General features: G+C 42.2%; 1 protein-coding gene across 1 annotated transcript in view; it reads right to left on the bottom strand.

Moving 5' to 3' along the window:
* Positions 1 to 5,213: 5,213 nt before the first annotated feature.
* mrpl23 (mitochondrial ribosomal protein L23) overlaps positions 5,214 to 11,763 on the bottom strand; it is a 37,140-nt gene continuing 30,590 nt past the window's right edge. The window contains exon 5 of the mRNA XM_046394191.1: positions 5,214 to 6,290. Within this exon, the coding sequence (XP_046250147.1) occupies positions 6,126 to 6,290 (165 nt within the window). The 3' untranslated portion in view covers positions 5,214 to 6,125. The remainder of the gene's footprint in view (positions 6,291 to 11,763) is intronic.

Raw genomic sequence — 11,763 nt, 5'->3', positions numbered from 1 at the left:
CTGAGACTGGCTGGGACTTCCAGGAAGTTCAACATCAGGGATCAGTCTGTGTTATTGACTTGGCACGGCTTCCAGCCAGTACGATTCCACCAGTGAGGGGTTCACTGACTGCACAAGTGCACATGTAGTCCAGATGGGTGGCCTGGCCCCAGTTGATTTCTGTTATGACAATTGAACCCATCTGAACTGTTCAAGCATTCTCTTTCTCTCCCTTAAACACATGCATACTGTATCATGAAACCAACTCCTCTCTCTTACTTTGCTCTTCTTACACACACATAACTATTATTAAGTTCTTTAAAATACAAATGTATGCGTTGGACAACTGGCATGGACAGGGACCACCCAGCCAGGAGAGGAGCACTGTAACAGATAGCTGCAATGGAGTGCTGGGAGAAATTCTTCCCCTCTTTGAGACAGACGGCAGTGTGTAAGCCTACTACAAACACTATGCCACAAAAAAACAATCCCCGATGGCTCCTCCCCCTCTCAGTCACCGCAAACAAATCTTTCAGCGCAAACAGATTTCAAAGACCCTGCCACCGGCGGTTTAGTGATGAAGGCTGGCATGTGCCATCTTCTACTGCCAGGACTTCTAATTGATCCTAATTGATGTTGTGACAGGCGGCTCGGGGAAGGACCTATAGAGGAGCTCAGAGTTTGAAAACCATTCAGCTTTTATTAGCACCAGTAATGCTGAAGAAAGCGGACTATGACAGGGCTGGCTTTACTTATTGACCCTTTGTGTTCCACTGAAAACCAGTGGAAGAGCATGGAAGCAATAAGATGCTTCACGCAAACAACATGCTGACAAATTCTACAAACAAACAGCAGTGGAAGAAACATTCAGATCTCTAACTTAAGTTGAAATTGTTTGTACTTAGTTTACCTTATACAGACTGGTTATTTTATCATGTAATGAATCATTATTGAATTACGTGCAACAATTATTTTAATGATGCAGCTGGTTGAGGTGGAGTTAATTACATCTGCTTTACATCCTGTTGGGTACTCTGACTTACAAGACCACATCAGCTGTGATAAGGTTACCCTATGTTTTGTTATATAGACTCTTTATCTACAAAGCTACTAGTGATTCCCTGTTAAATAAATGTAGTGCCATAAAAAGTGAAATATTTTCCCCTGAAATGTGGTTATCACGCTACAGTATTGAACTGCTGATTAGTTGTTAATGCATTGATAATAATAAAAATTCAAAAATACTAGACATTTTATATATTTAAGATACTTTATACTTGCAATACCTTATTACTTTTTATACCTGAAATACATTTTGGTGATGATAATTTTGCAATTGTGCTCATCATTTTAAAAGCAGGGTTGTTTCTTGCACTCATGGGTTTTTCAGTGTGATACTGCTACTTTTACTGAGAAAGGATCTGAGTAAAATTACCTTAAAATTGTATTCAAATACAGTTCTTCCTTCATAAATGAGATGACATAAAATTACTTAATGTTGCCTTTTGGCCAAGAATCTTGTTAATGAACTACTGATTCTTTGTAATCTAAGCAGCAATAAACAGACAGCCCACATGTTTTCTACAGTGTCTTCCTTCAGTTGTTGTTCCTGGCTGTGAGCCAACAAGTGGATAGATGTGAGTACAGTATGACTGTGTACATACACTGAGGGGCCACATCAGGGTTCATTTTATGTATGTGTGACTGGTTCACAATGATGCATGAACATGAGCATCATATGTATATGTGTTCCTGTTTGTGTGTGCCTGTGTGTGTGTAGAAAATTCTTGTAAAAATGGAAGATGTTAACTTTGTTTAATCTAAGGATAAGTACGGTTCATGGACTTACAATGAAACAGACACACACATACATACATACACATACACACACACACACAGTTTGGGGTGATAGAGTGCAGTGGCTGAGCTCAGATGAACCAATGGCAACCTGGGGAAGGAGGAATGTGTATGGCGCTAGTCCAAGAGAGGCCGTCAGAATCCTCAGCAGGCAATCCCGGTTGTCTTAGTGAACACAAGTGTGAGTGTGTGGGAGTGTGTGCATCTGCACAAGAGGGTGGAAAGGGTAGTACTTGTGTAACTATATGAGTGTGTGAAATTTTACAGACAGTTGGGGATGAATTATGTGAATGCATGCGACTAAGCCTCAAATTTAAACCATCTTTTGTCGTGAGCTGAAGCAGGCTTTAGTCTATATGAAGCTCTTTCTTTCTTCCGTGAACACAGTCATGCACTGCCATCCCCTCACAGGATGGGCCCATTGGCCACAAGGGACAGAGCGCATTACCTTATCAGCAACATTACTGTGAGATGCTCAATCTACATTTCATAACAGCTATGGGATGCAGCGGAAGGTCTATAGGTGAAGGGTTTGCAAGTGGGCAGTTACTACAGCCAGCAAGGAGGTCATCTGCCACCAAGGGAAGCTAGTCAGTGAGGACACTCACTAAACCGCCACTCATCCCACTAATCCCAAAAATACAGCATGATGTCATACAGATTCCAAGTGTGGACTGCAGTAGCAGAAACAGGGTCATGTGTGCACTTGACTAATGCATAACTGAACGAGAAAAAAAAAGGAAGGGAGAGAGAAATAAGGAGGGAGAAAGGAAGAGAGTGAAAGGCTGTTTAAAATATTCAACCCCACTTCCATTAACTAGCCATGTAGGGATGGAAACACGACCTGCACTGTACATCTCATGATAGAGAGAGAGAGAGAGAGAGAGAGAGAGAGAGATGGTGCACTGTGGGAGTAGACCTCTTTCATCCAGTAGCCCTTGAATCCAGCTCAGCATTTTCTCAGTGATGTCATCTCTTTTTCACTCTCACTTCACTCAGTTTCTCCCTCACCTCCATCTGCTCTCTCACTCCATCCTTTCTGGGCTTTCTGTGTCTTGCATGCACACGCTCGCATTCTCTCCCTCTGCACTTTTACATGACGTGTGGTGCATTACAATATACGATGCATCTTGTTCAGCACACACAGATCCCTATAAATCTGAAGCTGCCTACAGTCATCCCGAGTTCAGCTGAATAGGCTCCTGGGTACTTGCTCTTTTTTTGCAGCACACCCCTCCAGCCTCTCTCGTTCCTTCACACTCCAGCCATACGGTATCATCTGACAGGCAGGGAGAACACTGTGTTAACAAACAGGGAAATGGCTGCCAGCTGCATGCACAGGGCTGAACAGGAGGGAGACGTACTGTGCATGTAGCTTTTTATTGGGTATGAAGAGAAGGAAGAGCCATGGGGAGAACATGGAAGGGGGATTAGGAGTCAAGATTTTTGGTGCCTGAGCAATGCTCAGGCATACGCTTCTATGCCTGAGTATTGCTCAGGCACCAAAAATTTGTCTTTGAAGCTATTTAGCAGTCATTATTGTTTTTACAAGAGTGGAGCTGGTGCAGAAAATTTACGGCGTAGACAGCTTTGGCAATACTGAAGAAAAATTTTAAAAGCCTTCCATGAAGGAAACATTTTCAATTAGCTTCGTGACTTAAAGTTTGAGCCCTCTGCAGGAGACGGTGTCTGACCAGTCTCTGCCAGCAAGGACTGGTCTGATCTGCTCTTACAAGAGCTTCAAGCACTGTAGTTCCTCCTTTAACAAATGCACTCTATCAATGACATTATTAATCTATGTCTAGATAGTTTAATAAACCAATTTATCAAAAGATGTCACTATATCTGTCACTGAGTATTTTATTCAGTGCTTAAAAGTGCTTCTCTTGCTTACTTTATGTCCTACAGCCATGATGATGCACCATGGTCCGTCTGTGAAGTGACAAGAGCTCATCACCACACCTTATAATCAAGGAGCTTCCTGCTGGTGTCGGCAGCAGATGGAGCAACCTGGCAGGTTTTAAGGTAAATGTTGCATTTTGAGACTGACCCGTGTTATCTGAAAAGAGAAACAGTCATCTGTTTTATTCATGTCCAAAATCATGCGCAATTTTGGCCAGTCCTTTCACAGATGTTATCACTTAAAAACAAAAGTCTATTCTTCTGCAGCTCATGCAAGCTTTTTATTGATTAGAATAATATCCCAAATTTCCCTGTCAGTAAAATAATCATCATGGGCAAAAATAAAATCACAGTCTTCATTTTATTTCCAGTAGAATATAAATGATTTTGAGAAACACATTACTTCCCTGAGACCAGTATTCGCTCATTTGTTTTACCACTCTTGGAAAGATTTTCTATTGTTTTTCTTTTTTATCAGCTAATATGTTGTTTCTGTTTACTTGTTCTTTATAAAGAGCTAAAATGACTAAGAGACAGTTATCTGTGAGTAAGAGAGATGAGCTCATTACTAAAGTGTGTCTTGGTCTGTCTGTGTACTATAAAATGCGTCATCTTTCTGACTTAAAGGAGCAGTATCCAAAATGTCCAAAACACTACATGACTACCACTGTCAGTGGGCCTTGAACAGAGTTTATATAAAATATCAGCACCTAAGTGAAATGGCTGCAGAATGTATTAACAGGAGTGTGTATCTGAAGGCACAGGGTATCCCCATGAAAAGCAGCAGGCAGAGAAGAGGGACAAGATTTTTTTCTTTGGCAAACACCGAAACTTGATTTCCCAACTTTCATGTGGGGTCTGTTCAGGCCAAAAGGACAGCGAGAACACGAATTTGGTTTTCCTCTCTGTTGGTTAAGCAGCTGTTTCTCTGGAGGTCCTGACTGGGCAACAGAGAAACAGAGAAAGAGGAAAATAAAAAGTGAGAGTGAGGCAGACGAAAAAGAAATAGGGTGGCTGTATAACATGGGGCTTTTTTTTGTTCCAAATCTGATTGCTTTATAGCGATGCGGGGGGCAAGTGGTTCCAGGCAGCAGACAATGGGCCAGCAGGATCAATATTGACATTCTCCTTAGTGATAGCTGAGTTTGCTGGGTGAGGTCAGTAACTGGACCTTTGTATTAGCCGGCGAGCATTAGTGGTCACGGCTGGGGGACACTTACTGTAACCTTGGCCTGTCAGCATAATGGAGGGTCTGAGCGAGCCCGGGAGAGGTCCCTCCCCTTTATGGGCCTTATTACGGTAAGAGAGCTCAGTCCTCCAGTGGCCCAATTCAAACACAGATCATTACTTTGTCAAAGCAGCTACCAGACCACGTTGGCAGACGTGCAGGCCAGCTTGTGTGGCGAACAGCATCTCGAAGTGCCAGTTGTTGAGCGCAGCAGCCGTGGGAGATGAGGCAAGGAGAACACAAGAAAAAGTAAACAGAGCACTTTTGGACAAGTGACCGTTTATTAGTTCTTATTCCAACAGCACTTACAATTAGATTCACTGGCAAGTCCATGTGCTAGGCAAACACACACACAAAAACACTGGGTACAATCCTCTCTCTGAGTTATGGCAAGAGGTGCTACCACAAAATAATAAAACACTCCAGCAAATTCCACATCTTTGCTTTGCTGAAACAACATCTCAATTGTTGTTTACCTAAAGTGGTCAATTAATCCAAGGCAAACTCATAAAAGAGGAAAGGATGCGGGTTGTCCAGGTAGTTGGATCCAGCTGGCCGAGAGTCAGGGCTACGAGGGATACCATAATATACCACTCCCCAGCGTAGCAGGGAAAGAGGAGTGTGGGAAAGGGACAAGGAGAAAGAGGGACAGCAAAGGAGACAGGACAAGGAACAAGGAAACTCCTGAGGAAAGAGGAGAGACAACTAAAGAGGAGGTGCAGAGGTAGAGGTGCCAAGGAGGAGGAGTAAAAACGGGAGGTGGATCGGGATGAGTGGGAGGAGGATGGAGAGGAGGTCATCTGAGGTGATGGAGATTCTGTATGGTGGGCTGGTTTCATGAAAGATGGAGCCGAGCCACTCTCCTCCTCTTGTGATTCTGTTCTGGCTCGGGTTACTGGACTGAAGCCTTGCAAACTCACTCACACACTCACATATACACACACTAAACACATGTCTCCAGTCTCACTCACACACACACACACTCTCTCTCTCTCACACACACACACACACTTATTCTTCTTTAATAGACACTTATGAGTGCTTTCTTACAGAAATAGAAGTGACATCACAACAGTCGTGTTGTACATCAATACATGTTGCTCCCAATGAAACACCCACGCACCCATACAAGCACAGAGTTCACGGTCAGTGGGCTGTCTCAGAGTCCGAACCACTCAGTGACCCCTCCTCTCCTGGGGTCAAGTTTCTGCCTCTGCCTCTCGTTCTCTATGAACTTCTCCTGCATCTCCTCCGTGGAGCCCTCTGCCACCGTCTGGTCTTTTTCTGGGAAGATGTCAGGGAAGGTGAATGTCTGGCCCTGTGCCTGGGATGCAAAGCCAAAAAAAAGGAGGAAAAATTAGAAACCATCATGTTTCTGTCTAATATTAAGTGAAATTAGTTGTTTATTTTTGTTTATTTTCTACTATTTATCACTTAAATTTTTTGGGCAAAAAAAAAAAAAAAATAGCAAACTGCATTTGCCTTTTCTTTACAGAGATGAGAAGCAAGATGGTCATTTGAAATTCAGGACACTGTTTCTCCCTCAATACTCCTCTTCCAGTTACACAAATGCTCTCTTTCTCTCTGCCATTCAATTTCTCCAACTCTCTCCCACATTTGATCTCACATCTCTCTCCATTTCTCTGGTCTTGATTTATTCATAGGCAAAGGATGGTATCCATTATTTATTCCATACCAACCCATCTCTGGCTGTAGCTAATGCATCACTGGCCCAGTCGTAGTCTGTGTCAGGCCCGCCGTAGAGTACAGTACAGTACAGTACACACACACACACACACACGCACACACACATACACATACACAGAGGTAACAGGTCAGTGGGTGCAGGAATGCACACATATCCATGGCCTATCCCTCTCAACCTCTCCCACTGACACCTGGCAACAAGAATGCACTATTATCAATCTCAACTGGAGCTAAATCATTGCCGTCCTTAAATGACTCAACTCCATATAAAATGGGATTGTAACTTTTAATGATGAAACTATATTAAATGTGTCAATTTTATAATGTGTCTGGATTTTGAGCAAACTGAAAAAATCCTCACCCATGTTCCCAAAATGATAAATGATCACTCACGCTGTAGTTTACACCAAACGACAGCTTTATAATAACTCATAGTTAAATGTCATGATGTGACTCAGTATTATCCAGATGATTTTATATGGAAGCCTACCACTATAAAATGAATTGCTTCCATGAGCACAATTGTCAATCAACTGCTCTGTTTAAATATGTGAAATATTTTGTTTGGGGTCAGTGTGTAGGCGTTAAGGAATGATTTGGCTCTGATGTGAACGTTACTTTGTCTGTCTCCAACCCCCAAAATACCAAGGGAAACATGCATATAATTACCACATGGCATGATTCAATTCCCAAAGGGGGAGACAACATGAAGCTCACTTGGCAAAGATGCAGAATGGAGCTGGTCTTGTTTACTTCACCTCTACAGCTGAGACAATCTACAGCAGTAGTGTGGAGTATCATTACTGTGTGTATAGACTTATGAATGTATGTATGTGCCTGTGTGTGTTTCTATGGGTTTCATCTTTCACTGGGCGGTTCTAGATCTGGCAAAAACATCAATGAAAAAAACGTCAATATAAGATAAATAATAAGATTGGTGAGGACTAGATGCTCAGTGGACTTGTGATGGTGCAGAGTTTATGTTTACAGGACAACATTAAAATATCTCCAGTCATGATGTCATAATTCATTGTGTTCACACCAAACCTGAAGAAAATTTTTCATGTGACACTATCAGAGACAAAATCAATGCATTGTCCTTGCTGACTGCCACCAGGAGGGGAACTGCACTTTTCTGCTGATCTCTCTATTTTTATTCAATACATTTTTTCATTTTCTTTAAAAGAATTTGTTTTATTGCTTTTAATGCTTAATGCTTTTAATGTTGTTAATGATTTCTTTGCCCATGTAAAGCACTTTGACTTGCCTCTGTGTATGAAATGAGCTATATAAATAAAGATGCCTTGGCTTGCCTTTTAACCTAATGTACAGTAAGGTATTCTGTCTGTTTGTGAAGAACAAACATAAATGATCCTACAGTCAAACATGTGTGAGTAACAAGTCGAAAATTCACTTTGCTTTCTGTGTGGACACAAGCACATCTTTGAATTGCATAATAGAAGAAAGACTGCTGATTTGCTAAGTCTCATTCCCAGGTGGACAAATACCATGCGTTGGGCTGGTGATGTATAGCATCAGCGATTTCTCAATTGTTTTTAACCACAGATGACTTTTAACTGGAATTTCTCCTTTTTTGTCCAGGACATTGAAATCTTCTAGGATGAATGCACCGGTACTAATATTTCTAATGGAAATTTTGGCTTGAATACACACAGTTTAGAGCTTCATTACACGCACAAATTAGGAAATGCTCTGTCCTTCATACATGACCAATAAGCACCAAAATGGGTCTACATCATTTTACATATTCGCTTTAAGCAAGGAAACAAAGCTTTTTAAAGCAGCAGACTGGTTTTAAATTGATTTCTCCAGTTTTATGTCCCTATGAAATTTGTACTGCCAGAGGACACAGATAATAGCAGCGACTCTATGCAAACTCACGGCTTATAACGTGTCTGATCACAGACACAACAGATCATGTGCCAGAGTGCCTTAAAGTTAAAACAAAAACAACAAAAAAAAAGTTGAAGTACACAATGCTCACACAATTTTCATCTAGATTTTGGTATAAATACGTTTTGAAATAAATGCCAACAAATTAGCTTTTTAGCCAAAAGTAATGAGCACAAATAAACCACAGTCCATTTTCTTGTTATGGGTTGGAGAGACTGCAGTCTGTCTTCCACCAGTATTTCTTAGTTACTGACTAATTCCAACTTGATCGAGAGGTCATTGCATTAAGATATTAACCGCAACCCAGTCTTGAAATATACGAACTACAGTGGAGCCTGTGATGTCCAATTTGACAATCCTGGCGTGACCAGGAATCTTGCTCCATCCAAAACACAACTATTATGGAAACTACTATTTTGGCATGATATCTTACACAGACTTGAATTCATGTTACTCTCTAAAACCTGGCCATTTGAGTCTAAACTCTCTGATACCAGCTTTGACGAGCAGCTAGAGCAAAACAAGCACAACCTTCAATCAAATGAAAAGCCACCCTGTTCTTGTGTTCCTGTCTTGTGGCAATGCCTGTACTGCAAACTACAGGAGGTTTTCTAGTGAGTGCAGAACTGCAGGAAGAGAGACAAGAACGTAGACCTGGTGAGGAGGTAAAGGCTTCATCAGGCCCAAACAGAAACTACCAAACACCAGCCCTGTCAAGGCTCTCGGTGTCTCTCTTGAATTGCACACAACGCCATCGAAGAATGCAGAAACCCGAACACAAATACTGGACCGGGCCAAGGGAAGTTTGCTGCAGGAGTAAATTGAGAGGTAGCAGGGAAGAGGAGAAGGAGGCAGCAGGGACAAGGATGGGAGTAGATGACACAAGGAAGTGACTGGAAGAAGCACGGGTGACAGAGGAAGGGGTCTACCACAGTGCTATAAACACCAGACCTGGCAACGGAAAGAACAATGAAGCAGTGAGCCAAACAAGACTTCACCCAACTTGAACCAAATGCTGTCGCATGACAATTTCCAGTTACACGGCACAGTGCTGGACACCTTGTGTATACACACGGCGAAGATTAATACTGGCCTCAGAGAGCACGATTCACAAAAACAACAAAGCCCCGAGATTGAAATCAACAAAGCTCTGAGACTCGTTAAACAAGTCTTATTGTTGGCAGCAGGCCGCACCCTGTGTGTGTGTGTGTGTGTGTGTATGAGTGTGCACATGCGTGTCTCGAGCGTCTGCTGGACACATTTCCGCAGTGAGAGAAAGTGCTGGCAGAGAACGTTCATATTTTTGTTTGAAATATATACATCGCACCACAGCACAGGCAAAGCCAATGTCCCCTCGGTCTCTATGTGGTTCAAGCCAAAACGATCTTTCCTGTCTGTCTGAGAGAGACACACACAGAAAGAGAGGGAGAGAGTATGAGTGCATACTGCGTGATTTACAGGCCGTGGTCTGGCCAAAAAGGACGAAAGTGGAGAAAGACAGTGAGGCATTATGTGCCTCTGAGGGTTTTCTTTCTGTTACCCACTACGCTTCCTAGATGACAAATTGTGGGCGTGGATATTTTCCCTCACTCAGCCATGATCTTCACCATGCTCCCCACTGAATCAAGCTGCCATCCAGGAATATTGGGACGAGGCCCCATGCTCCTAGTGATGTAAACATACTCCTGTTACGCACATGAACAACCACAGTTTCCCTCTCAATGGGAAAAGAAGGAGAAAGGAGAGTGTTAAGAGTGAAAGGGAAATGTTGTCATTGACTCACTACCAAACCGTCTCACTTTCCCCATCTGTGTGTATGTTTCTTTATTAAGCTCTAATTCAGTGTCTTATTCTGTTCCATTAAGTGTCAGCCATGTGTGACATTTGAGCACTGCTGTGCTTTAACCACTTAATTAGGGACACCTCACAAAGTTTAGGACAACATTCAGGGTCCCCTTATTGTTTGCACAGCAGTTATGTTCAGAAAATGCTTACAGTTGGTGTACAAATACACTTCAGTGAAATGTCCCCACATCAAACCAGAGTTGGTGTGTTGCTGTGTGTGCGTGCGTGCACTCATGTGACAGAGTCATACACAAAACCTAAGTAATCCTGTTTGCAGCCCCAGAGGGAGGGAAGGAAACAGAAGGGTGAAAAGAGAGAAGACCTGGCGAGGAATGGAAAGAGAGACACAAAGAACAACTGTATTCTATCTGACTGACCTTTGCTTCTGATCTGTGACAAACTGAGCATGCAGTCATAACTCAAAAACAACCAGAGGGGGGAAAATGTCCTGGTGTGTGTTTGTGTAATAATTTCCCCTTAAGAGAAGAAAGAAAAATGGAAAAATGTTGAAAGAATCGACCAATGTGTGTCTGACAACCTTGGAATGCTTGTGAAATCAATACAGGGAAAATGTGAAGGGGGTGAGACTCTTTTATTATTCATAAGCTTAGATTTAAGTATGAAATATGAAAGCCATAGATGTCCTGGCTTGATGTGTTGTTGAAATGTCTTTGATGAAAACAGGAAGGTGCCAGTGCCTGGTACTTGAATAGAACATTATGACATAGTCAGCAGCTAGGGACACAAAAGGCTACCTCAACCTGCTGCTCTGAGAGTTAAAACATAAGGGAGATGACTGAACCGGATTGGACTAGGACCAGCTGCAGGACCAGACATCAGCAAGTAACAGATGAGATGCATATAAGCATTTAAATGTCTCTGAATGGGCTGCATGGTGAGCACAGAGTAAAAACTATGCTATGAATCCAAAAATAAAAAAGGAGGCTTTCAAAGATGATTACTCAACACCATGTAGTAGGTTCGACTTCATTTTCCCAATATCCTCGATCCGCAGAATAGCCTTCATGGTATCAGATTTTATATCCTCTGGAATGAAAGAAGTTTGGAGCAACATTTTATTACTGTTTAACAGCTGTGAAACTACTCTTGAGGTCAAATGGCGACTTCCATTCAGATAATCTAGAGAACTTAAGAATTGAATCCATCAGAAAATGCAATCTAACCACTCTTTTACGACACGAGATCAGCCTTTCTTTTGTGCTGTCTCAAACCTCGAGCACCTAGAGTTATTGTGGGGCTAAATAAGATGTGACTGAGGGGTGGGGGCCAAGTACACCAATGTCTTGGATGACCACACTTGACCGAATTAA

This window comes from Scatophagus argus, chromosome 7 (assembly GCF_020382885.2).
Source record: "Scatophagus argus isolate fScaArg1 chromosome 7, fScaArg1.pri, whole genome shotgun sequence".
NCBI classification, from domain to species: Eukaryota; Metazoa; Chordata; class Actinopteri; family Scatophagidae; genus Scatophagus; species Scatophagus argus.
Note: the sequence above shows the minus strand (reverse complement) of the source record. Positions and strands in the feature narration are given on the sequence as shown.